Source organism: Oncorhynchus clarkii, unplaced genomic scaffold (genome assembly GCF_045791955.1).
Source record: "Oncorhynchus clarkii lewisi isolate Uvic-CL-2024 unplaced genomic scaffold, UVic_Ocla_1.0 unplaced_contig_639_pilon_pilon, whole genome shotgun sequence".
Lineage (NCBI taxonomy): Eukaryota > Metazoa > Chordata > Actinopteri > Salmoniformes > Salmonidae > Oncorhynchus > Oncorhynchus clarkii.
In genome coordinates this window covers 18,977-46,681 of record NW_027258467.1, presented here as the reverse complement: position 1 = coordinate 46,681, position 27,705 = coordinate 18,977, and the positions used below count along the sequence as shown (strand labels likewise).

Sequence of the window (27,705 nt, the reverse complement as noted above, 5' to 3'; positions counted from 1 at the left end):
ACATTTCATTTATTGAATCACAGTTTAACTGTATTACCTAAAGTCACCTCATAAAACAGTGGAAAGGTCACCTGATTCAACTACCTATCACACCCTCAGTCACTGCCTGGTATGGCAACGGCTCAGCCTCCGACCGCAAAGCACTACAGAGGGTAGTGCGAACGGCCCAGAGCATCACTGGGACCAAGCTTCCTGCCATCCAGGACCTCAAAATCAGGAGGTGTCAGAGGAAGGCCCTAAAAATTGTCAAAGACTACAGCCACGCTAGTCATAGACTATTCCCTCTGCTACCGCAAGGCAAGTGGTATCGGAGGACCAAGTCTAGGTCCAAGAGGCTCCTAAACAGCTTCTATCCCCCCAAGCCATAAGACTCCTGAACAGCAAATCAAATGGCTTCAGACTATTTGCGTTGCCCCTCCCCCTCTTTTACACCGCTGCTATTCTCTGTTATTATCTATGAATAGTCACTTTAATAACTCTACCTACATGTACATATTACCTCAACTAACCGGTGCCCCGCACATTGACTCTGTCCGTTACCCCCTGTATATAGTCTCACTATTGTTATTTTACTGCTGCTCTTTAAAAACGTGTTACTTTTAATTACTTGTTACTTTTAACAAGATCAGCATCTAGGGACAACTTCACCCTACACCAACTGTCACTTAAGCAAGTACAGGAATATTTGTTGTTCCCCTCTCCTCACCCCTAGAGTGGTGGAACTACTCCCCCTAGAGCAGTGGTACTATGGTGGCACTACTCCCCCTAGAGCGGTGGTACTACTCCCCCTAGAGTGGTGGAACTACTCCCCCTAGAGCGGTGGTACTATGGTGGTACAACTCCCCCTAGAGTGGTGGTACTACTCCCCCTAGAGCGGTGGTACTATGGTGGCACTACTCCCCCTAGAGCGGTGGTACTACTCCCCCTAGAGCGGTGGTACTACTCCCCCTAGAGCGGTGGTACTATGGTGGTACTACTCCCCCTAGAGCGGTGGTACTACTCCCCCTAGAGTGGTGGAACTACTCCCCCTAGAGCGGTGGTACTATGGTGGTACAACTCCCCCTAGAGCGGTGGTACTACTCCCCCTAGAGTGGTGGAACTACTCCCCCTAGAGCGGTGATACTATGGTGGTACAACTCCCCCTAGAGCGGTGGTACTACTCCCCCTAGAGTGGTGGAACTACTCCCCCTAGAGCAGTGGTACTATGGTGGTACAACTCCCCCTAGAGCAGTGGTACTATGATGGTAGTACTCCCTCTAGAGTGGTGGTACTACTCCCTGTAGAGTGGTAGTACTACTCCCCATAGAGTGGTGGTACTACTCCCCATAGAGTGGTGGTACTACTCCCCATAGAGTGGTGGTACTACTCCTCATAGAGTGGTGGTACTACTCCCCATAGAGTGGTGGTACTACTCCCCATAGAGTGGTGGTACTACTCCCCATAGAGTGGTGGTACTACTCCCCATAGAGTGGTGGTACTACTCCCCATAGAGTGGTGGTACTACTCCCCATAGAGTGGTGGTACTACTCCCCATAGAGTGGTGGTACTACTCCCCATAGAGCGGTGGTACTACTCCCCATAGAGCGGTGGTACTACTCCCCATAGAGCGGTGGTACTACTCCCCATAGAGCGGTGGTACTACTCCCCATAGAGCGGTGGTACTACTCCCCATAGAGCGGTGGTACTACTCCCCCTAGAGTGGTAGTACTACTCCCCATAGAGTGGTAGTACTACTCCCCATAGAGCGGTGGTACTACTCCCCATAGAGCGGTGGTACTACTCCCCATAGAGTGGTGGTACTACTCCCCATAGAGTGGTAGTACTACTCCCCATAGAGCGGTGGTACTACTCCCCATAGAGCGGTAGTACTACTCCCCATAGAGTGGTAGTACTACTCCCCATAGAGTGGTGGTACTACTCCCCATAGAGTGGTAGTACTACTCCCCATAGAGTGGTGGTACTACTCCCCATAGAGTGGTAGTACTACTCCCCATAGAGTGGTAGTACTACTCCCCATAGAGCGGTGGTACTACTCCCCATAGAGCGGTAGTACTACTCCCCATAGAGTGGTGGCACTACTCCCCCTAGAGCGGTGGTACTACTCCCCCTAGAGCGGTGGTACTACTCCCCCTAGAGCGGTGGTACTACTCCCCCTAGAGCGGTGGTACTATGGTAGTACTACTCCCCATAGAGTGGTAGTACTACTCCCCATAGAGTGGTGGTACTACTCCCCATAGAGTGGTAGTACTACTCCCCATAGAGTGGTGGTACTACTCCCCATAGAGTGGTGGTACTACTCCCCATAGAGTGGTAGTACTACTCCCCATAGAGCGGTGGTACTACTCCCCATAGAGCGGTAGTACTACTCCCCATAGAGTGGTGGCACTACTCCCCCTAGAGCGGTGGTACTACTAGCCCTAGAGCGGTGGTACAACTCCCCCTAGAGCGGTGGTACTACTCCCCCTAGAGTGGTGGAACTACTCCCCCTAGAGCAGTGGTACTATGGTGGTACAACTCCCCCTAGAGCAGTGGTACTATGATGGTAGTACTCCCTCTAGAGTGGTGGTACTACTCCCTGTAGAGTGGTAGTACTACTCCCCATAGAGTGGTGGTACTACTCCCCATAGAGTGGTGGTACTACTCCCCATAGAGTGGTGGTACTACTCCTCATAGAGTGGTGGTACTACTCCCCATAGAGTGGTGGTACTACTCCCCATAGAGTGGTGGTACTACTCCCCATAGAGTGGTGGTACTACTCCCCATAGAGTGGTGGTACTACTCCCCATAGAGTGGTGGTACTACTCCCCATAGAGTGGTGGTACTACTCCCCATAGAGTGGTGGTACTACTCCCCATAGAGCAGTGGTACTATGGTGGTACAACTCCCCCTAGAGCAGTGGTACTATGATGGTAGTACTCCCTCTAGAGTGGTGGTACTACTCCCTGTAGAGTGGTAGTACTACTCCCCATAGAGTGGTGGTACTACTCCCCATAGAGTGGTGGTACTACTCCCCATAGAGTGGTGGTACTACTCCTCATAGAGTGGTGGTACTACTCCCCATAGAGTGGTGGTACTACTCCCCATCGAGTGGTGGTACTACTCCCCATAGAGTGGTGGTACTACTCCCCATAGAGTGGTGGTACTACTCCCCATAGAGTGGTGGTACTACTCCCCATAGAGTGGTGGTACTACTCCCCATAGAGTGGTGGTACTACTCCCCATAGAGTGGTGGTACTACTCCCCATAGAGCGGTGGTACTACTCCCCATAGAGCGGTGGTACTACTCCCCATAGAGCGGTGGTACTACTCCCCATAGAGCGGTGGTACTACTCCCCATAGAGCGGTGGTACTACTCCCCCTAGAGTGGTAGTACTACTCCCCATAGAGTGGTAGTACTACTCCCCATAGAGCGGTGGTACTACTCCCCATAGAGCGGTGGTACTACTCCCCATAGAGCGGTAGTACTACTCCCCATAGAGTGGTGGTACTACTCCCCATAGAGTGGTGGTACTACTCCCCATAGAGTGGTAGTACTACTCCCCATAGAGCGGTGGTACTACTCCCCATAGAGCGGTAGTACTACTCCCCATAGAGTGGTAGTACTACTCCCCATAGAGTGGTGGTACTACTCCCCATAGAGTGGTAGTACTACTCCCCATAGAGTGGTGGTACTACTCCCCATAGAGTGGTAGTACTACTCCCCATAGAGTGGTAGTACTACTCCCCATAGAGCGGTGGTACTACTCCCCATAGAGCGGTAGTACTACTCCCCATAGAGTGGTGGCACTACTCCCCCTAGAGCGGTGGTACTACTCCCCCTAGAGCGGTGGTACTACTCCCCCTAGAGCGGTGGTACTATGGTGGTACTACTCCCCCTAGAGCGGTGGTACTACTCCCCCTAGAGTGGTGGAACTACTCCCCCTAGAGCGGTGGTACAACTCCCCCTAGAGCGGTGGTACTACTCCCCCTAGAGTGGTGGAACTACTCCCCCTAGAGCGGTGATACTATGGTGGTACAACTCCCCCTAGAGTGGTGGTACTACTCCCCCTAGAGTGGTGGAACTACTCCCCCTAGAGCAGTGGTACTATGGTGGTACAACTCCCCCTAGAGCAGTGGTACTATGATGGTAGTACTCCCTCTAGAGTGGTGGTACTACTCCCTGTAGAGTGGTAGTACTACTCCCCATAGAGTGGTGGTACTACTCCCCATAGAGTGGTGGTACTACTCCCCATAGAGTGGTGGTACTACTCCCCATAGAGTGGTGGTACTACTCCCCATAGAGTGGTGGTACTACTCCCCATAGAGTGGTGGTACTACTCCCCATAGAGTGGTGGTACTACTCCCCATAGAGTGGTGGTACTACTCCCCATAGAGTGGTGGTACTACTCCCCATAGAGCGGTGGTACTACTCCCCATAGAGCGGTGGTACTACTCCCCATAGAGCGGTGGTACTACTCCCCATAGAGCGGTGGTACTACTCCCCATAGAGCGGTGGTACTACTCCCCATAGAGCGGTGGTACTACTCCCCATAGAGCGGTGGTACTACTCCCCATAGAGCGGTGGTACTACTCCCCCTAGAGTGGTAGTACTACTCCCCATAGAGTGGTAGTACTACTCCCCATAGAGCGGTGGTACTACTCCCCATAGAGCGGTGGTACTACTCCCCATAGAGCGGTGGTACTACTCCCCATAGAGTGGTGGTACTACTCCCCATAGAGTGGTGGTACTACTCCCCATAGAGTGGTGGTACTACTCCCCATAGAGTGGTAGTACTACTCCCCATAGAGCGGTGGTACTACTCCCCATAGAGCGGTGGTACTACTCCCCATAGAGTGGTAGTACTACTCCCCATAGAGTGGTGGTACTACTCCCCATAGAGTGGTGGTACTACTCCCCATAGAGTGGTGGTACTACTCCACATAGAGTGGTAGTACTACTCCCCATAGAGTGGTAGTACTACTCCCCATAGAGCGGTGGTACTACTCCCCATAGAGCGGTAGTACTACTCCCCATAGAGTGGTGGTACTACTCCCCATAGAGTGGTAGTACTACTCCCCATAGAGTGGTGGTATTACTCCCCAAAGAGTGGTAGTACTACTCCCCATAGAGTGGTGGTACTACTCCCCATAGAGTGGTGGTACTACTCCCCAAAGAGCGGTGGTACTACTCCCCATAGAGTGGTAGTACTACTCCCCATAGAGTGGTAGTACAACTCCCCCTAGAGTGGTGGTACTACTCCCCCTAGTGGGCTAAATGAGTTCCAACACATTTCAGTTGAGCAGCAGGGTGACTACCGCAGGGAAGGTTTAAACTTGTATTTTGAAAAACTAAACAGATGACTAATAAAATTTGATTTGTTAACACCCAGGAGGGGAGGAAGGAAGGATGTAAGATGTATGACAGTTTTCAAACAGGGCCCAAGATTGTGCATAAAGGCCTACAGGATGCGTCTCAATTATTTTAATATCCTTTCCTTCATCCTCACTAAACTATTAGAACTTGATAGGTGAAAACAAGTGCTATACAGTATGGTTCTCACATATCATGTCATACCAGTGCAGTTGAAGAAGAGTAGGGGAAGAGAGGAGAAGAAGGGAAGAGAGGAGAGGGGATGACCCTTAACATTAGTGAGATGAACTCCCGTATTATGCATATCAAGTTCTTTGACGCAACCCTGAGGACAGGAGAAACTTGTTTTTTTATTGGGCAACGTCCAGTCAGTTCTTTTCCGTTATTAGCCTAATGAACATGACTCTGGCAGTAGTTTAACATTAGCCGTCAGAGGCCATCTTTATTCTCACCTGTTCAGGGTTGGCGGTGATGGGGCCCTGTACGTTGGGGATGTGTGGTATCTGTAGGATGGGGGTGAGGGGGGCGGGGGCCGGAGCCGGGGCGGCTGCAGGCTTGGGGAGGGTGGCTGTGGCTGCAGCGTGGGGCTGGATGGGGGCTTTGTACTTTAGTACAGCTGGGTCCACCTCTGGTAGACCCTGTAGAGAGAACACAACATGTAATTAGTAAGTAGAGCTCTGTAGAGAGAACACAACATGTAGTTAGTTAGTAGAGCTCTGTAGAGAACACAACATGTAGTTAGTTAGTAGAGCTCTGTAGAGAGAACACAATATGTAGTTAGTTAGTAGAGCTCTGTAGAGAGAACACAACATGTAGTTAGTTAGTAGAGCTCTGTAGAGAACACAACATGTAGTTAGTTAGTAGAGCTCTGTAGAGAGAACACAACATGTAGTTAGTTAGTAGAGCTCTGTAGAGAACACAACATGTAGTTAGTTAGTAGAGCTCTGTAGAGAGAACACAACATGTAGTTAGTAGAGCTCTGTAGAGAGAACACAACATGTAGTTAGTTAGTAGAGCTCTGTAGAGAACACAACATGTAGTTAGTTAGTAGAGCTCTGTAGAGAACACAACATGTAGTTAGTTAGTAGAGCTCTGTAGAGAGAACACAACATGTAGTTAGTTAGTAGAGCTCTGTAGAGAGAACATAACATGTAGTTAGTTAGTAGAGCTCTGTAGAGAGAACACAACATGTAGTTAGTTAGTAGAGCTCTGTAGAGAGAACACAACATGTAGTTAGTTAGTAGAGCTCTGTAGAGAGAACACAACATGTAGATAGTACAGCTCTGCTACTACAGCAGTATAGTCACTGCTTCAGATAATTCTACCTCATTATAGCATGGGTTCATGTACGCCTGTGTGTGCGTGTTGGGTCTCGCCCCCTGTGGTGTGTGGATGCGTGTTGGGTCTCGCCCCCTGTGGTGTGTGGATGCGTGTTGGTCTCGCCCCCTGTGGTGTGTGGATGCGTGTTGGGTCTCGCCCCCTGTGGTGTGTGGATGCGTGTTGGGTCTCGCCCCCTGTGGTGTGTGGATGCGTGTTGGGTCTCGCCCCCTGTGGTGTGTGGATGCGTGTTGGGTCTCGCCCCCTGTGGTGTGGGGGCTGTGCTTTGGCAAAGTGGGTGGGGTTATATCCTTCCTGTTTGGCCCTGTCCGGGGGTGTCCTCGGATGGGGCCACAGTGTCTCCTGACCCCTCCCGTCTCAGCCTCCAGTATTCATGCTGCAGTAGTTTATGTGTCGGGGGGCTAGGGTCAGTTTGTTATATCTGGAGTACTTCTCCTGTCCTATTCGGTGTCCTGTGTGAATTTAAGTGTGCTCTCTCTAATTCTCTCTTTTTTTCTCTCTCTCAGAGGACCTGAGCCCTAGGACCATGCCTCAGGACTACCTGACATGATGACTCCTTGCTGTCCCCAGTCCACCTGGCCGTGCTGCTGCTCCAGTTCCGCCTTATTATTATTGGACCATGCTGGTCATTTATGAACATTTGAAAATCTTGGCCATGTTCTGTTATAATCTCCACCCGGCACAGCCAGAAGAGGACTGGCCACCCCACAAAGCCTGGTTCCTCTCTAGGTTTCTTCCTAGGTTTTGGCCTTTCTAGAGAGTTTTTCCTAGCCACCGTGCTTCTACAGCTGCATTGCTTGCTGTTTGGGGTTTTAAGCTGGGTTTCTGTACAGCACTTTGAGATATCAGCTGATGTACGAAGGGCTATATAAATACATTGATTTGATTTGATTTGTGGTGTGTGGATGCGTGTTGGGTCTCACCCTCTGTGGTGGTGGATGGGTGTTGGGTCTCGCCCCCTGTGGTGTGTGGATGCGTGTTGGTCTCACCCTCTGTGGTGTGTGGATGGGTGTTGGGTCTCGCCCCCTGTGGTGTGTGGATGCGTGTTGGGTCTCACCCTCTGTGGTGTGTGGATGGGTGACAGAGTGTCCAGGTCAGCCATGGGGAACTCGATGCCTTTCCTCTTCAGCTCCTCATAAATATGGACCACCCCCGTCAGGTCAGGACTACTCCTGAAGGCATCCGCCCAGGCCTGGCAACACACAGACAAACACAGAATAAAGGCCTGTCCGGGTCAGGACTACTCCTGAAGGCATCCGCCCAGGCCCGGCAACACACAGACAAACACAGAATAAAGGCCTGTCCGGGTCAGGACTACTCCTGAAGGCATCCGCCCAGGCCTGACAACACACAGACAAACACAGAATAAAGGCCTGTCCGGGTCAGGACTACTCCTGAAGGCATCGGCCCAGGCCTGACAACACACAGACAAACACAGAATAAGGGCTGGAAACAACCCCGTTACATCCTGGTGGACATCTGAGAGGAGTGGATAGATGAAGGCCAAATAGTGAGAGCCCAGGTGTTGTGTTGCCGACTTCAGTCCTGTGTGTGTGTGTGTGTGTGTGTGTGTGTTCAGTCTCTGGTTACCTGCCTGGAGCTGCTCAGGTACAAGGTGTCCGCTCTCGTCCTCTCACTGTATTTAGAGAGGTTTGTTTGAGGTGTCTGGACTCATTTTGGATGTAGAATTTTCCTAACTGCTGCAGCCTTGCCTCTTACAGCTCTCTGATGGGCTTGGTGAAATGTTCACCATGTTGCTTATACCTATCCACTTCTCTCAGATGTAAAAGATTTCTTATCATGTGCCATGTGATTATTATCATGTGCTGTACCTGGATCAGAGCCAGGACTTTGTCCTGTACGATGGTGGGGGGGTTGGTTTTGGGGGAGATGATTTTGACGAGGACACCATCAATGAAGTCCCGGTTAGCCACGAGGACATGAAACCGGTGGCCGCAGTTCTTTACACATGTCTCCAGCACCTAGAAATGGAAAGATAGAGGTAAAACATCAGAAAGAAAGAATGTTTACATATATCCTGTTTCCCATGCCAATAAAGCCCCTTAACTTGAAAGAGGAGAGGAGAGAAAACATCAGGAAGTAAGAAAGTATGATAGAGAGCGAGAAACTCCCTGGAAGAAGAGAAGTGTGCTCAGATATTGATAAAGAGCTGACTGCTGTCATCTGACATGGAATAAAGGAGCTTTGAAAAAAATCAAGATCCACATAAACAAAATAAACTATGAAGACAGAAAAAACATAACAGTTGAGAAATTGCCTGAGGGAGAAGTCACAGTGAGACACAGCAGACAACTAATTCATGAACGTGTGTTGGTGGCTTTTTGAAGCTCATGCGTGAAGAACAAGTGTAACGGATAATAGCACTGTCCTAGTTAAGCATGCAGGCGTGTTTGCAAGTGTGGTAAGTGTTGGTTGTTGTTGAGGGTGAGTTCAGACAATAAGCATCACTTAGATCTAGGCCTAGCTCTGGACGGATTCGCTCCGTCCCTGCTGGTGTGCTCATCCAGTGTTTTCCAGATGGTGGGTCTTCAGCGCTTTGTGACAACTGCCGACGTATAATGGGCTTTAGAAAATACATCCGATTGATTTGATTGGTCACGTTCTACCGCTGGGTAGCAGATTGTGGGCTCAAGACATTCCAAAACATCTCCAGATGCCCTTGGACACATGATCAGTGATGTGACCTGTATGTTCCAGGCTTTTCAACACCACACACCCTCTATTGTTCATCTGAAAAGATTTAGGTGGGTCAACATTGGGAACCCAATTAGAGCCTGTCTCACCGTCAATCCTAGCATCACCTCCCGGTAGTTCCTGTTCCCACTCAGTCTCTTCTTCAGCGCCCGGATGGCATCTTTAGGCCTGCAGGAACACAACACATAGAAACATAGCTAGGCACACAAATATCCTGTTAGCGTTCTGTAAGTCATTCTATGAAGCTAATCTTAAAATGTAAAGTAAAAGTATGCCTGGCATTCTTGGATTAACATAGGGCTTTGGTCATGCTATCAACTCAACCCGTTGTTTTTATTGACCTAAACCATCTTAGCCGTGGCGTTGTTGATTTTGTATGAAGCCGTGTGCAGGTCTCAGGAGTGGGATGTCACACGGCAACTAGCAGTAAATATCTTTCCTCCGTGGGGCAATAACCACACATTGTTACCTACCTGGCAGTCTAAACACACACACTCCATTAAAGGCTCAGTGCAGTCAAAACTCAGTTTTTTGTATATTGTACAACAGCTGTTAAAACTAACACTGTAAAAGTTTGCAATAATGTGATCAGTGTTATTTCCTTATAATTGCTGGTTAAAAATATAATTTACACAGGACCTTCTAATCAGCAGGTTTTGCATGGATGGAGTTTTGGCTTGCCTGGTGACATCACTAAGCAGTATACAATAATAGACCAATAACAAAGAGAGTTCCAAACCAATAACAGATCGTTTTGAGGTTACATATCCCTCCCATTAAGCCCCTCCCATTAGGCCCTTTCACAGACCAGCTCCCAGACGATCCTAGCAAAATTCTAGCTTGAGAAATAGTTTTGCTAAAAAAGCTATAGATTTTTTTCTTTCTTACCCTTTTAATTAACAACTATTACTACAGTAATGTACTTAATTTTTACCAATAAATGATTTGACATTGAGATCAAAATCCGCTGCATTGGGCATTTAAAAACAAATCACCACATAGATCTGAGCTTGTAAGCTCAGCAAAAAAATAAACGTCCTCTCGTGTCAACTGCGTTTATTTTCAGCAAACATAACATGTAAATATTTGTATGAACATAACAAGATTCAACAACTGAGACAAACTGAAAAAGTTCCACAAACACGTGACTAACAGAAATGGAATAATGTGTCCCTGAACAAAGTGGGGGGGTCAAAATCAAAAGTAACAGTCAGTATCTGGTGTGGCCACCAGCTGCATTGTGTACTGCAGTTCACCTCCTCCTCATGGACTGTACCATATTTGCCCGTTCTTGCTGTGAGATGTTACCCCACTCTTCCACCAAGGCACATGCAAGTTCCCAGACATTTTTGGGGGAGAATGGCCCTAGCCCTTATCCTCCAATCCAACAGGTCCCAGACGTGCTCAATGGGATTGAGATCCGGGCTCTTTGCTGGCCTTGGCAGAACACTAACATTCCTGTCTAGCAGGAAATCAGCCAAACTGCTTGTTCTGTGCGTGGTGGCATTGTCATGCTGGAGGGTCATGTCAGGATGAGCCTGCAGGAAGGGTACCACATGAAGGAGGAGGACGTCTTCCCTGTAATGCACAGCGTTGAGATTGCCTGCAATGACAACAAGCGCAGTCCAATGATGCTGTGACACACCGCCCCAGACCATGACGGACCCTCCACCTCCAAATCGATCCTGCTCCAGAGTACAGGCCTCAGTGTAACGCTCATTCCTTCGACGATAAACACGAATCCGACCATCACCCCTGGTGAGACAAAACCGCGACTCGTCAGTGAAGAGCACTTTTTACCAGTCCTGTCTGGTCCAGCGATGGTGGGTTTGTGCCAGGTAGGACGATCAACGTTATTGCCGGTGAAGTCTGGCGAGGACCTGCCTTTACAACAGGCCTACAAGCCCTCAGTCCAGCCTCTCTCAGCCTATTGAGGACAGTCTGAGCACGCACTGATGGAGGGATTGTGCGTTCCTGGTGTAACTTGGGCAGTTGTTGTTGCCATCCTGTACCTGTCCGCAGGTGTGATGTATCAATCCTGTGCAGGTGTTGTTAGACGTGGTCTACCACTGTGAGGACGATCAGCTCTCCGTCCTGTCTCCCTGTAGCGCTGTCACAGTACGGACATTGCAATTTATTGCCCTGGCCACATCTGCAGTCCTCATGCCTCCTTGCAGCATGCCTAAGGCACGTTCACGCAGATGAGCAGGGATCCTGGGCATCTTTCTTTTGGAGTTTTTCAGAGTCAGTAGAAAGGCCTCTTTAGTGTCCTAAGTTTTCATAACTGTGACCTTAATTGCCTACCGTCTGTAAGCTGTTAGTGTCTTAACGACCGTTCCACAGGTGAGTGTTCATTAAGTGTTTATGGTTCATTGAACAAGCGTGTTTAAACCCTTTACAAAGAAGATCTGTGAAGTTATTTGGATTTTTACTAATTATCTTTGAAAGACAGAGTCCTGAAAAAGGGATGTTTCTTTTTTTGCTGAGTTTATATCTGTCTTTCTGCCTTCCTGTCTGTTTGCCCTATAGAAAGATCAAAGCTCATCTTAATAGAGAACGCTCTCTGTTATAGATGAGGTAATGAGCTTCCATGAACCTCACTCTGGAGCTCTGTGACGTTTCAGAGGAGAGATGAGTGTGTATATCACTGTCTGACAGCCACGGCTGAGTCTATGCAGTGTATAAAACATTAACGGAGTAGTGCTCAGGCAGTAGTCTCACTGACACTAGTGGATCCTATGGGAGGGAGTTGAGGCCTTCCGACTTCAGACACAAACAGACTATAGAAAGAGAGGAGCTCAGGGAATACTGGTGTGCATGGGTGTTACATCATCTCAAAAGTTCCACTTCCAGAAGTTTCAGGTAGGCAGTCTATGTTTATCTGTCTGATAAGTGACATTAGTGCAGCTAGCTGGCATTTCTTCCACATCTATGTCCTTGTCTGAACCTAAAGAGGATTGCCTGCATGCCATTCAGTTGTCACCATGTCTGACTTCCTACACTAACACAATACACAAAGCCAATAGTAATTTGCTACTTGGTAGCCTTCACACTCAAATTACACAACGCTTCAAGTAGGAGGTGGAAGTTGTAATGGAGGCAAGGGACTGATATATCTCAAAAGACATGGGTCATTTTTTTTCCTGAATTGTACTGAAATAGTGTTCTCCCAGGACAGTGAGTGAGTGAGTGAGTGAGTGAGTGAGTGAGTGAGTGAGTGAGTGAGTGAGTGAGTGAGTGAGTGAGAAGATAGATAAAGGGGAAGCAGAAGAATGATTCAGGAAGAGGAAAGAATTGTAGGTTTGAATCCCTCCAGTTTTTCCTAAAGGTCACAGCACTCAACCAATTTCAGGAGAGTCAACAACTTATCAAATTAAACTCAAAGAAAAGTTAACACTAATTAGTAAAAAAGGATATTCTCATTCCATTCTATCTGCACTGCAGCTTGACCCTGTGCTTGTCTCAACTGCATGTGTGATGTGTGCCATGTAGAGAGTTTGAGAGCAGAGCAGAAGACAAATGTCTGTTGTAAAGTTGTATTGTATTTGTGCACATCATTTGTATGTTATTTTTGAGTGTGTTAAGAGGTTTTTGTTTGTGTGATTGACTTGTACAGTCAATCAGTAAGGCAGCCAGCCAGCCCGTCTTTCAGCCAGCCAGCCCGTCTTTCAGCCAGTCAGTCATTCAGTCTTTCAGCCAGTCAGTCAATCAGTCAATCTCAGCCAGCCAGCCAGTCAGAACATCTTTCAGTCAGTCAGCCAGTCCGTCCGTCTTTCAGCCAGTCAGTCCGTCTTTCAGTCCGTCTTTCAGCCAGTCAGTCAATCTCAGCCAGCCAGCCCATCTTTCAGTCAGTCAGTCCATCTTTGTCAGTCAGCCCATCTTTCAGTCAGTCAGTTAGTCAGTCTTTTAGCCAGTCAGTCAATTAGTCAGTCCGTCTTTCAGTCAGTCAGTCCGTCTTTCAGTCAGTCTTTCAGCCAGCCAGTCAATCAGTCAGTCGTTCTGCCAGCCAGTAAGTCCATCTTTCAGTCAGTCCATCTTTCAGTCAGTCAGCCAGTCAGTATTTCAGTCAGTCAGCCTTTCAGTCAGTCAGCCAGTCCGTCCGTCTTTCAGCCAGTCAGTCCGTCTTTCAGCCAGTCAGTCAGTCAGTCCGTCCTTCAGCCAGTCAGTCAGTCAGTCAGTCCGTCCGTCCTTCAGCCAGCCAGCCCGTCTTTCAGCCAGTCAGTCATTCAGTCTTTCAGCCAGTCAGTCAGTCAGTCAGTCAATCTCAGCCAGCCAGTCAGAACATCTTTCAGTCAGTCAGCCAGTCCGTCCGTCTTTCAGCCAGTCAGTCAGTCCGTCCGTCTTTCACCCAGTCAGTCCGTCCGTCTTTCAGTCCGTCTTTCAGCCAGTCAGTCAGTCAATCTCAGCCAGCCAGCCAGTCAGTCCATCTTTGTCAGTCAGCCCATCTTTCAGTCAGTCAGTTAGTCAGTCTTTTAGCCAGTCAGTCAATTAGTCAGTCCGTCTTTCAGTCAGTCAGTCCGTCTTTCAGTCAGTCCATCTTTCAGTCAGTCAGCCAGTCAGTATTTCAGTCAGTCAGCCAGTCCGTCCGTCTTTCAGCCAGTCAGTCCGTCTTTCAGCCAGTCAGTCAGTCAGTCCGTCCTTCAGCCAGTCAGTCAGTCCGTCCGTCCTTCAGCCAGCCAGCCCGTCTTTCAGCCAGTCAGTCATTCAGTCTTTCAGCCAGTCAGTCAGTCAGTCAATCTCAGCCAGCCAGCCAGTCAGAACATCTTTCAGTCAGTCAGCCAGTCCGTCCGTCTTTCAGCCAGTCAGTCAGTCCGTCCGTCTTTCACCCAGTCAGTCCGTCCGTCTTTCAGCCAGTCAGTCAGTCAATCTCAGCCAGCCAGCCAGTCAGCCAGTCAGTCCATCTTTGTCAGTCAGCCCATCTTTCAGTCAGTCAGTTAGTCAGTCTTTTAGCCAGTCAGTCAATTAGTCAGTCCGTCTTTCAGTCAGTCAGTCCGTCTTTCAGTCAGTCTTTCAGCCAGCCAGTCAATCAGTCAGTCGTTCTGCCAGCCAGTAAGTCCATCTTTCAGTCAGTCCATCTTTCAGTCAGTCAGCCAGTCAGTATTTCAGTCAGTCAGCCTTTCAGTCAGTCAGCCAGTCCGTCTGTCTTTCAGCCAGTCAGTCCGTCTTTCAGCCAGTCAGTCAGTCAGTCCGTCCTTCAGCCAGTCAGTCAGTCAGTCAGTCTGTCCTTCAGCCAGTCAGTCAGTCAGTCAGTCTGTCCTTCAGCCAGTCAGTCAGTCAGTCTGTCCTTCAGCCAGTCAGTCAGTCAGTCTGTCCTTCAGCCAGTCAGTCAGTCAGTCAGTCTGTCCTTCAGCCAGTCAGTCAGTCAGTCAGTCTGTCCTTCAGCCAGTCAGTCAGTCCGTCCTTCAGCCAGTCAGTCAGTCCGTCCTTCAGCCAGTCAGTCAGTCCGTCCTTCAGCCAGTCAGTCAGTCCGTCCTTCAGCCAGTCAGTCAGTCCGTCCTTCAGCCAGTCAGTCAGTCCGTCCTTCAGCCAGTCAGCCAGTCCGTCCTTCAGCCAGTCAGCCAGTCCGTCCTTCAACCAGTCAGCCAGTCCGTCCTTCAGCCAGTCAGTCAGTACGTCCTTCAGTCAGTCCGTCCGTCCTTCAGTCAGTCAGTCCGTCCTTCAGTCAGTCAGTCAGTCCGTCTTTCAGTCAGTCAGTCCGTCAGTCAGTCAGGTGAAAGTGTACTGATGTAGTCTGTTGCTCACCCTTCCTCCGTCTCATTGATGATGTCACAGATCTCCATGTTGAGGGTCCAGTCCTCAGCCTGCAGGCCGCCATCCGTGGCCTTCTCTAGAAAAGACAACAGGAAGTCAAAGACAACAGGAAGTAAACAAACCTGCTCAATGGACCAAGGAGAACACTAAGTAGTAGGAAGTTTCCCATAGGAATAATCGGTACAGCCCAAAAAGGATGAACCACCCCTTTGGGACTGGCTCCTACCTAGGTTTCTTCCTTCTGGGGAGTTTTTCCTGGTGCTTTCACTTCTGCTTTTCTTGCTCTGTGGGGTCTAGGCTGGGCAGCTTGTGACAACTGCTGATGTCAAATAAATAAAATAAATGAGGCCTAATTGATTGATTGACAAGATGGGAGATGTAAAAACAGGTTTTATAACAGACCTAGTCAGTACTCTGCCAACTCACTGTCCACTAAGCCTTGGGCTATATTTCAGTCTGACTGCGCTGTGACCTGTCCCCTTACCTCAACAAGCCGCACTAGTTAGCCTAAACTCCATGGCTTATGTAACATTACTGTGGGCATGAGAAAAAGTTGTGTAACCAAGCACGTAAAAATAGATAACAGTAACAGGGTTTCTATAGTAAGCCAATGTGTGATGCATTTCAACCTATTCAAACAGGATCATGGGTGTTCTCTGCATTGTCTTAGAGAGGAAAGTAATGGGGGGGAAACGTGACAGGATTTGGGCTATTGGCTTTTCAACACAGTAACATTGAAGTTTAATAATGACATAATTGAGCTGACGTCTGGAAGTCCACTACCACTGGTGTCTACCAATTACCATGCTGAATTCATCCCTCCATGAAACAGGATTAAAGAACTGTGCATGTCCCACATGGAACACAATTCCCTTTGAGCCCTGGTCAAAAGTAGTGCACTACATAGGGAATGGGGTGTAATTTGGGAAGCACACCTAGTCTCACTCCTGTTCTTGGCTGGGAGAAAATAAGGAAACTGAGCCAGCAAGAGCTAGAGGTATTTAGAGTCAAAATACAGAGCTAAGAGTTAAGATGTTTAAAAGTTAGTCATGATGACTAGACTAGCTCTAGGTTAGCTCAGTCACTCAGAACATTTCCACCTCCAGCCCAGGGCTCAGAGCAGTGTGGCATGCCCAGGCCAGGGACCTCTCTCTGGGGCTATGAGTCCTGTTCTGGCCTTTACCTCCCCTCTCCTTCCAACCCGTCAGATCACACAGTCTACCACTGAGGCCACCTTGTGTGAAGGACTAATGCTTTTGGTGTCTGTTTCTCTCCTTTCACACTGCCTCTAATCTAAATATTACTCAAATAATGCATTTCCTGTGTACACAAAGACAGTATTCTGCTAACAACATGTCAGAACATGAGAAGCCAAGGTAAACAGCATGACACGGTGTTTAGCTGCTCAGGCTCAGTGTGTGAACAGCAGAGCATTAAGTGTTAAGTCTTAACCACTGCTATCTCCACTGGCACGCCCCACGTAATCTCCTCAAGTGGATTGGAAAGCGGACAGGCAAGGAGAGAGAGGGAGAAAGACGAAAATGAAAGGGAGAAGGAAAGGACCAGACCTAGTTAGGGCTGTTGTGGTCATGAGATTTTGGCCGAAGTTGATTGGGAAGCAAATAATTGCCGGTCTCACGGTAATTGACCGTTAATTAACAAACACATTTAGCATCTCCTGGCTTCCTCACATAGCCTACAACTTGAAGGTCACGCGCTGCTGCGTATGTTTGCCAGTTAGGCTCTACACCCGTTCAAGCGGATGAATGTGCTTCATTTTAAGGCGTTATTTGGCCACTTTAGCTGTGATAAAAACCTTAACAAAACATATAGGCCTATGGGCTGGGCTACATGAGGTGTGTGACTATGATTTGAAAAAGTTGCACAAAAAAAGGCATATGCTGTTTCTTGCCTTATTGCACACAAGCTGGGCATCTTTTACAAGTGATTTCACTACACCCACAATAACATCTGCTAAATATGTGTTTGTGACCAATATAATTTGATTTGAGAAGTGATAATAGATCATTCACAAGTGGTAGGCTAATATTGTCAATAGAACAGTTTGTGGGCATATGCACAACCTTAAAAACATAGGTGCTGGGCTAATAAAGGATTCTAGTATAGAACAAGAAGGCCTGCACACCTTTAAAGCTCCCAATTCACCGCTTTAATCTGAAACCAATCTCCAGCAGGTCAAACACACAGTGTTCACATCCCAAAATATACACATTTCACCTCACATGACCATTGTGGACATGACGCATGGTGGATGCAAAACACATGTGTATCTCTAATAATTAAATGAGTACATGTAATGGTTCCACAAAATAATATACATTTAAAAAATGACCAAGTGAGTAACCTGGAAGGCCAGACAAATCAAAGTAAAGGAACATATTCAGGTAAGAAATGGTCTGATACCAAACTCTTGGTTCAGACCTCTAGGAGACATGGTGCACCCAAGGTGAATCCAATACAATCCTCTTCTCAGTCATAGATGATCAGTATCTCCGCCCCTCCTAGGAGTCTTAACATGTTCCATACCAATGTGACTCAAAGAGCTGACGTTGTGACGAGCCTCCATGACATGAGCAGCCACAGGGTTTCTCTGGTCAAGGGCCCTGATATTACTCCTGTGTTCTGCTATCCTTGTTTTCAGAGCTCCTTGTGTTTTTTCCTACATAGACCACAAATACATTTGATCAGGTATATCACATGTTTTGTGGAACATGTAATGATGCCCTTAATCTTAATGGCCTTGCACGTAATAAGGTGACTGAACATTGTGCATTTGTTCGTGAAGTTACATTTGGTGCATCCGCCACGTCTCTAGTTACCGTCCGGCACACAGTCTAGAAAGGTCCTGCGTGGCACTGGTGGAAGACCAGACCTCACCACCATGTGACTGATGTTGGGGGCGTGTCTGAAGACGACCCGCGGGTTCCTTTAAACGTCTTTTCCTGTTGTGGATCAGTGCTCAAGATGTACCAATGTTTTGTAATAATGTGGTTGAACTGTTTACCAAGTGGGGAGTACTGAAGGAAGCATTAAATGCGTTGGTCAGGAGAGCGGGGAGGTTTGGACGTGAGGCTGTCATCCTGGGTCATATTTTTATAACGTTCTCTTGCATCCTGCAGCCATTCCTCTGGGTAACCCCGCTGTCTGAAACGCTCATCCAGATGGGCGGTTTGTTTTACATAGTCACTCCGTGTACTACAAATCCTACGTATGCGACTGCATTGGCTAATGGGGAGGTTATTTTTTAGGGGTGTAGGGTGGAAGCTGTCTCCGCATAATAGGGAATTTCTGTCAATCGGCTTCCTGTATAGATCCGTACTAACCACCTCCCCATCCCTCTAACTTAAAATGTCAAGAAGATGTATTTCACAAGCAGTGAATTTCAAATGTTCACTGTTGTATTGATGGAGGAGTGGAATCTATTAAGTTCCTCCGCTGTGCCCTGGAATAGAACGAATATGTGATCAATTAAGAGTTTCCAGAGTCTAATATGGTGCAATAATGGATTATTAGGGCTAAAAATCACCTTCTTCTAAAAAATTAAAACACATACAGATTGTGAGTAAAACATTTAAAAGTGTTAACCCTCGCAAGGCTCCAGGCCCAGACGGCATCCCCAGCCGCATCCTCAGAGCATGCGCACACCATTGTTCCTGTTCCCCAGAAAGCTAAGGTAACTGAGCTAAACGACTACCGCCCCGTACCACTCACTTCCATCATCATGAAGTGCTTTGAGAGACTAGTCAAGGACCATATCACCTCCACCCTACCTTACACCCACTCCAATTTGCTTACCGCCCAAACAGTTCCACAGACGATGCAATCTCAACCACACTGCACACTGCCCTAACCCATCTGGACAAGAGGAATGTGAGAATGCTGTACCTATGTGAGAATGATGTTCATTGACTACAGCTCAGCATTTAACACCATAGTACCCTCCAAACTCGTCATCAAGCTTGAGACCCTGGGTCTCGACCCCACCCTGTGAAACTGGGTACTGGACTTCCTGACGGGCCGCCCCCAGGTGGTGAGGGTAGGTAACATCTCCACCCCGCTGATCCTCAACACTGGGGCCCCACAAGGGTGCGTTCTGAGCCCTCTCCTGTACTCCCTGTTCACCCACGACTGCGTGGCCATGCACGCCTCCAACTCAATCATCAAGTTTAGGGAAATAACCTCACACTCAATGTCAACCAAACAAAGGAGATGATTGTGGACTTCAGGAAACAGCAGAGGGAGCACCCCCCTATCAACATCGATGGGACAGTAGTGGAGAGGGTAGTAAGTTTTAAGTTCCTCGGCATACACATCACAGACAAACTGAATTGGTCCACCCACACAGACAGCGTCGTGAAGAAGGCGCAGCAGCGCCTCTTCAACCTCAGGAGGCTGAAGAAATACGGCTTGTCACCAAAAGCACTCAAACTTCTACAGATGCACAATCGAGAGCATCCTGCCGGGCTGTATCACCGCCTGGTACGGCAACTGCTCCGCCCACAACCCTAAGGCTCTCCAGAGGGTAGCGAGGTCTGCACAACGCATCACCGGGGGCAAACTACCTGCCCTCCAGGACACCTACACCACCCAGGAAGGCCATAAAGATCATCAAGGACAACAACCACCCGAGCCACTGCCTGTTCACCCCGCTATCATCCAGAAGGCGAGGTCAGTACAGGTGCATCAAAGCAGGGCCCGAGAGACTGAAAAACAGCTTCTATCTCAAGGCCATCTGACTATTAAACAGCCACCACTAACATTGAGTGGCTGCTGCCAACACACTGACTCAACTCTAGCCACTTTAATAATGGGAATTGATGGAAATTGACGTAAAATATATCACTAGCCACTTTAAACAATGCTACTTAATGTAATGTTTACATACCCTACATTACTCATCTCATATGTACAGTGGGGCAAAAAAGTATTTAGTCAGCCACCACTTGTTCTCCCACTTAAAAAGATGAGAGAGGCCTGTAATTTTCATCATAGGTACACTTCAACTATGACAGACAAAATTAGACACAAAATCCAGAAAAATCACATTGTTGGATTTTTTATGAATTTATTTGCAAATTATGGTGAAAAATGGGATGGGATTCTCCTCTTTTTAATAGAGGCCATCAAATATATTTTCTCACACAATTGCATAGCCTACAGAAATGTTGAGCAACATGAGCTCACATGAAATGTTTGATTAGATTTTCAATTCAATTTGCATTGATGTCAGAGTGATTAGAGGGACAATAGAGTGCTGAGTACCAGGCAGTTAGCAAGTTTGGTAGGCTACTAATGACAATCAGCAGCATCAGCGCTTGGAGTAGGCTAATTACCATGACTAAACGGTCATGTGGAATTTGACTGCCCTCATGACTCGTGACCACCGGTGTGGCGGTAATATGGTCACCCTAACAGCCCTATACAGAGTCATCCTTTTTGAGGCCTCTATTCATGGAACAAGACAGCCATTACAGCCAGAGCTTTGAAAATAGAAGAGAGACTGATTGGGTGCAAGTTCAACCCAGGCTCCACCCCCACTCCCAGTGCCATGGAGTGAAACCAGTACAACCAGTCACGTGGCCACACAGGCGGAAGGCTGTGCCATCCACTGCCAACTCCACAAATCTCCATTTCAGATCCCTCTTCGCTCCCCGTCTGTTCTCTCGCTCTATACCCCCTTCTTCAATCCCACTATACCCCCCCCCTTGTCTGTCTTCCTCCCTCTCACTCTCCCCCTCCCTATTCCTCAATCCACTAATGCATAGCTCTGAGATAGACATTTGAAATTGGCTCATTATATGACCCAAACATGTATCCATGGTTACCGAACTATTCCTCTGTCTTATAGTCTTCTTTTCAACATCTCGTCATAGAGGGCTTATTACCAGAGAGTGCTCCAACCCATTAGGGACAAATCCATGGGCCTGCTAGCTACACTAACCCTTCCACTAATGGAGATGGCAGGCAGATTGTTCTGTTTCCTCCAGGATGTGTAGCTGCTTTCCCTCTATGATGGTCTCTGTCTCTTTAGCAGCTAAAATGAAGGAGATGGAGTCAGCATCTAGGCCAACTGTACTCTGAGACAGAGTAGTTACACTAGTATCAAACCTCAAGCCACACACACACAATCCACCCACCACAAACAAACACACCATCCACACAAATATGCACACACACTGCAAACATAAACACACACTTGCTACAACACACACACACACACACACACACACACACACACACACAACATCCACCAAGCCTCTCTCTCTCTCTCTCATCCTGTCCACCCCCTGCCTGTCAGGCCACTTAAGGTAATGAGAAAGGACAATTAAGATTCACAATGCAAACCTCATCAGTAGGGTTGCTGCCTGTTCTATTGCCCTGTCTCTGAGTGCTCTCCCATTTCCTCTGTGGGAAGTGAACCTGATCCCTTTCCCCTGTCTTGCTGGTGCTGTACTGTGGTGTTGGGTACCACTCTCACCACCAGCACTGTATCCACACGGACAGACAGAATGCCTTTATGGACAGCACAGTACAGTGAGCTCTCAACCAGAGAGATAACACACTGGGGCAGATGATTTAAAGCTAGTAGCTCCTAAAGAAATTAAAAATCCACTCTGCTGCTCGCTGGGCACAGTGTGCAGTGACCCGAGCAGACCGCTCTCGGAGCTGACAATGATGAGGATGGTAGTAGGGACCAGCCTAGCTGGTGTGGTGGTGTTCAGCGATGGCCATCTAGGATGACTTGGCACCAAGCTGGCCGGAGAAGCAGGCCAGTGGGCAGGGGGACACACCCTGGCCTGTAGGCTACACTCACAGCAATGAAAGACCCTTCTTCTGCACCTCCTCAGACCAACTTCCTTCTAGCCTGGTCCCAGATTGTGACCATGATGACCAATGGAGTTGATAAGGCAGCACAAATATATCTGGAACCAGACTAACTTCCTTCCTCCAGAGTATACCCATGATATGTTCCCATTCTGATTTCACACAGATTCATGACTAGGGGCTAATAAACTGTGGCCATTATCAGCTTCAGACATCAATATCTCATCTTCGGAAAAAGGCCTAACCATGAGAAACTGGACTGAATGCATGGGAAACTGTTTGTGCAATCTGCCTGGGTGACATCCTAGGAGATTCTCTCAGAGACAATGCAGAGTGGACAGCTTACCCCCCACCTTGTCTTCTGTCTAGTTTGTTAGGCTATACATGATCTCAACTGAGCAGTAAGGATACAGTACTGAAGACCTTTATAACATAGGATAGTTATGCTTGTAGCTAAGGCCTTGAGCAGTAAGGATACAGTACCAGGGCCTAAAATTAACACCTGCAGGTAGATTTTGTCATTGGTGGGTAAAATGTCTATTTCACCAGCCACGTTGGCGGGTTGTCAGGGCTCCACAGTGCAAGCATTTCACTCGCATGTGAATAAAAAGTCAAGTTCGATCACATTTATAGTAAAATAAATGCTCCAGTAGCTTTTTTTCAAAGTATTTTTGCCGTTTTGTTTCATAGCTGGTAAATTAAGTCTATGAACTACGAATCCTATATAGCCTATTCCATCTTACGCTGGAACCCTGGGTGCATGCGAAGAGTTGAGCGAAAGGTACATTTTTAGAAGTACATTTTTAGAAGCGCTGCGCACAGGCATACAAATTGGTCTAATTTACTTGAACTGAAAGTCTACTGAAGTGAGACTTGTCCATTTACATTGTGTTGTTCACAGGCTAGGTTGTTTTTCTATGTTTGAGTTTCAATTGCAAGGGAAGAGAAAACAACACCTCTACTAGTCAGACTCAATCACAGGCTCAAACATGACTGGAGTCACGCTACCACGGTAACCTCCCACCCTTAAATGGGCAGGTGAAAATGTTTGTCTCATCTGTGATAGTTTGGTTTAATGACGCAGGTCACAAAAAAATGAAATTAAACAATTTAACACATTATTTCTTACTAATAATACAAGTATTGTTTCAGAAACATTACAAAGCATGCTCATCTGTTTTTTTGTGTTTTGTTGGTATAATTTTAGCAGGGGAAAAAATCTGAGTGGCTGGTAGAAACTGGGTGGTTCGAGCACTGAATGCTGTTTGGCTGAAAGCCGTGATTGGCTGAAAGCCTTGGGATATCAGACCATATACCACGGGTATGCCAAAACATTTATTTTTACTGCTCTAATTACATTGGTAACCAGTTTATAATAGCAATAAGGTACCTCGGGTGTTTGTGGTATATTGCCAATAAGGGCAAGGGCTGTATCCAGGCACTCCACGTTGTGTCATGCAAAAGAACATTCCTTATCCGTGGTATATTGGCCATATACCACACCCCCTCGGGCCTTATTGTTTAAATCTACCTGCCACAGTGGCTGGTGGACCAGAACGTGAATTGTATGCCCTGTACAGTACTAGGATCTTCATAACATAGAATAATTATGGTTGTAGCAACGGCCTTGAGCTGTAAGAATACTGCACAAAAACCTTTAAAACATAGGATATTGATATAGTTGTAGCTAATGTCTTTATAAAACATGTATAGCCTAACTATTCTATCCATTGAGCCCTGGTTAGTATTCTGCCATGTTCCATTGTTCGTGCAATCGCCAATCCAATAGTTTTGCTGTGGATGTAAACGTGCTGTTAGATAATCAGTGACTCTATCAATGAAGGACACAGTCCCTGCCAGAGGGTACATAGGCCCAGTAGAGTCCTACCTAGCCTCAGCCCAGTCCCATCCAATCATCACAACCACATCTTATCTCAGCCCAGCCACACTCTCCTTCTGGCCAGACTACACTTTATCACAGAGTCTGCACAACCTGGGGTTGGCAACAGTCCATTGTATTACCTTTTATTTTATATTATTAACCTTTATTTAATCTGGGGAACCCATTGAGACCAGGGTCTCATTTCCAATGGTGCCCTGAGAACAACAGTTGAAGCAATGTGAGAAACCATTCAACCAAATTACAGTTACCACATTTCAAATGAATTACAATACACTAAAAAGGGCAGTAGTAAATAATATATACAATCGATAAAAACAAGAGCCCAAAATTCAGAATTTGGGACCAAATAATCAAGTTTCAGAGTGACCTGTAGGTCATTCCAGGACAGAGGGCCATAGTAACTGAAAGCAGTCTTTCCTAACTCAGAGGGAACCCGCGGATCCTCTAGGACCAACCAGTCTAGAGACTGAGTCTTGTAGTTACTAGATTTCCAATTTAGAAATTAGGTAGTATGGGCGTTTCTGGAGAAGTGCTTTATATATGAGTAATAGCCAATGTTGGGCCCTTCTGGTCGTCAGAAACTCCCAGGCAACTATATAAGAGACAATGATGCTTATGGACATGATCACCAATGATAAAACACACGGCTGAGTATATAGCCACAGAACTTAGAAGTCCACACTTGTTAAACAGCCCTCAAAAGAAGCAAGCCAATAACAACGCTATTTTGAAATTTTTTATTTAACTTATAATATGGAGGTGCTATAGAAGTTGTCAAATAGCCTAGACCCCCCTCACCTAGAAGTGAAAAATTATTCCTGCTTTACCACATCTAGACCAATCCCAACCGCAGGGATCACTCCGTTATTTTCCTTCTGTTATCTCCCAAATCACAGGCCCAGGAGCAGGGCCTGGAGAAATGTCCACAGACTGAGCCAGTTACACCTGTTGCAAGGGTAAACAAACTAGGCTAACTGAGCTTCAAAATATTATGACTGTGATTATAAAAGCCTTAGAGCTGTTCGTAAAGCTAACTGTCATGGTTATTAGTACAGTAGATAGAAGATCTATGCACACTACACAGTGGACCAAGCCTATCAAATCAGGCATTCCCTATCCATATATTTTTGCGTGCCCTACTGTACAAGGCCTCAGTATGAACCTAGCTCTGGTCCAGGGCATTATGTGTGGCTTACTGAGCTACAATAAACCATACAGACAGGGTGGAAAATAAAAGCCTGAAGGTAGTAACAGGTTAGGCTACACAAAATGCAATTTCCATTAGGTATTGGGCTAATCAGGAACACAGAAGAGCTTCTAACATGTTTATTTTCTTATGCCTTTAATGCCCATAAACACTTGTCAATATTTCAGTCCAAATAAACACTGTTGAAGCTCATCGTCCCAATGACAGTGCAGGAAACTGCCCGGAAAAAGCTGTCTTTAGGAACTGCAGGAGGGAGGGCATTGAGGGGAAGGAGGAACTTTGAGGGAAGCTACAGGGGGATGTCGACTAGCTTCCTCATCACCATTCATTACAATCCCAACTGACCGAACTACCATCCTAACAACGGAGCCCATGGAAAAAAACTGGGCACGGTTTAGTGGCGGCTGGTAGCCTAGTGGTTAGAACGTTGGGCCAGTAACCGAAAGGTTGCTGGATCGAATCCCGAACTGACAAGGTAAAAATCTGTTGTTCTGCCCCTGAACAAGGCAGTTCAGTTAACCCACTGTTCCCCGGGTAGGCCGTCATTGTAAATAAGAATTTGTTCTTAACTGACTTGCCCTCCTAGTTAAATAAATAAATAAAAAGTTAAATAAAAATCTAGGTCAGCTAGTCACTGAAAAGCTGTGGTTGACAATGCAAGTCTGTCTTCTCGTAATAGAAGTGAAGCTGCAATTAATCATCTTTGAAGGGTGTTTTGCTAATGTGTCATCAGTATTTGTGAGAAAGCTCATTGTGATTTGTCTGCATTTTTCAGCATAGTCAAAGGTCAAATGACGCATCTTCCCGTTTATCCCCTTCCATTATCAATGTCATGCCTGTACGGACTTAAAGAATACAGACCAACTGTTCGAATGTGAATTCATTAATTACTTTAAAAGCACTAGTCAGTGTCATAAAAACACTATTTGGCAAATGAGACCGCACATCGTAATTGATAAACAATTTCAATTGAAAAACTGTTCCCCGGCTGTTGTATCATTGCATTTCAAAACAAAGGAGAATCCAGTACAAAACTCCCTCGTGAAATAATTTCGCTTCATTTGGAGCAAATTTGTACTTTCCAGCAAATGTGCCACCCTGATTCCAATTAGCTTAGCTAACGTTTGCATGGGCTAGCCGCGAACCGATATTTATAAGGTTACTGTAGCTGGTCGATGATGCTACAGCTAGCTAGCTTAGCTCGCTACTGGTGCTTCTGAATGCCGTACAATAACACATGTAAGTCACCATTCAAACCTTACATTATGGCTTTATAAGACCTGATTATAGTATACAGTATCTATAGCTGGTAACTTACCTAAGCACTGGCCCACAGGAGTGCTGTACGGATTGCCCAGTAAGAACTCCATCTTTATGACAACAAACAATATCCACAGAATGACAGAAGCTGGAAGAGAGGCGCATTATCTGCAAGTCCCTCCCACTGAGCAACCACATTGGAAGATAAAACTCAGATATCAATCTGTATGGCTGGATTTATTGTCGATCAAAATTAGCAGCTATCCAGGGTATGTTCACCACCAACACTAAAGATAGCTATCTATGCACAAGATCCAAGCCTTTGCTGGATGTGATCGATGTTAACGTTACTGTTCATGTTATGTATCACAACCTGCAGTGATTGGGAGTCCCATAGGGCAGCGCACAATTGGCCCAGCGTCGTCCGGGTTTGGCCGGTGTAGGCCGTCATTGTACATAATAATGTGTTCTTAACTTACTTGCCAAGTTAAATAATGGTTACATTTAAAATATATATATATTAATATTAACAATAAAGTATTTTTGTTTGGGGAAATTACTTTAAACCTGTCCCTACAATCTGTACTATCAAACTATTGTTGTTGTTTGATTGACTTGATTCTGAATATCCTGATAATTTCTAACATACTGCACTCGATGGGATAAACTAGCTAGATAAACTCTGGGTTACATGGCATATTTCAGGAAATCCTGACCAATACAGCGCTGATCCTGGCTAGAAGAGATAAACATGAATGATTCCCTTGATTCTAATAATTGTAATTTAAGTACATAATATTCACAAAGAACCCCCATAGTAATGCTTACATTGGTTCGCATAGTGCATATCGGAAGAACTGTATCCTCTGTGAAATTGTTTAAAACTGTGTAGCTATAAACGTTTCCGTGTTCCATGTAGCCCAGTCCTGCTGCCTGGTTGCTAGGCAACATTATACATCTTTGCGCAGCAGACTTGGGTTTGAAAGGTATGAGGCTGATAACATACATTTATTTTCAAATTACTTTGTTGTTTGGTTTTCTTGTGGTCTCTCAAAACAGCAGCTTGTGAGAGAGAGAGAGCAATCTGATACCTTTTTAATTTAGCAGAAATTAGGTTACTCAGCTCTGGCTTGTTGTGTTGTGTTACTGCTGAAAAAGTACTAGCTACTATTAGCTAGTTAACGTTAAGTTACTGTATTATAGCTATCTATATAAACGTTTGTTTACAATATTTATAGCTAGCCACCGTAGCTAACGTTAGCCAGTTAACCTAGCATAAATACATTATACACAGTTTGTGTTTATTTGTTATTGCAAAACAGCCACTCAACTCTA

At 46.6% G+C, this 27,705-nt stretch overlaps 1 protein-coding gene across 1 annotated transcript in view; it reads right to left on the bottom strand.

The window, feature by feature from the left end:
* LOC139396990 (TOM1-like protein 2) overlaps nucleotides 1-26,490 on the bottom strand; it is a 41,023-nt gene extending 14,533 nt beyond the window's left edge. The window contains exons 1-6 of the mRNA XM_071143937.1: nucleotides 26,429-26,490; nucleotides 15,146-15,230; nucleotides 9,493-9,571; nucleotides 8,521-8,670; nucleotides 7,746-7,880; nucleotides 5,803-5,988 (exon numbers count right to left, since the gene is read on the bottom strand). Of these exons, the coding sequence (XP_071000038.1) occupies nucleotides 5,803-5,988; nucleotides 7,746-7,880; nucleotides 8,521-8,670; nucleotides 9,493-9,571; nucleotides 15,146-15,230; nucleotides 26,429-26,480 (687 nt within the window). The 5' untranslated portion in view covers nucleotides 26,481-26,490. The remainder of the gene's footprint in view (nucleotides 1-5,802; nucleotides 5,989-7,745; nucleotides 7,881-8,520; nucleotides 8,671-9,492; nucleotides 9,572-15,145; nucleotides 15,231-26,428) is intronic.
* Between the last annotated feature and the right edge of the window lie 1,215 nt (nucleotides 26,491-27,705).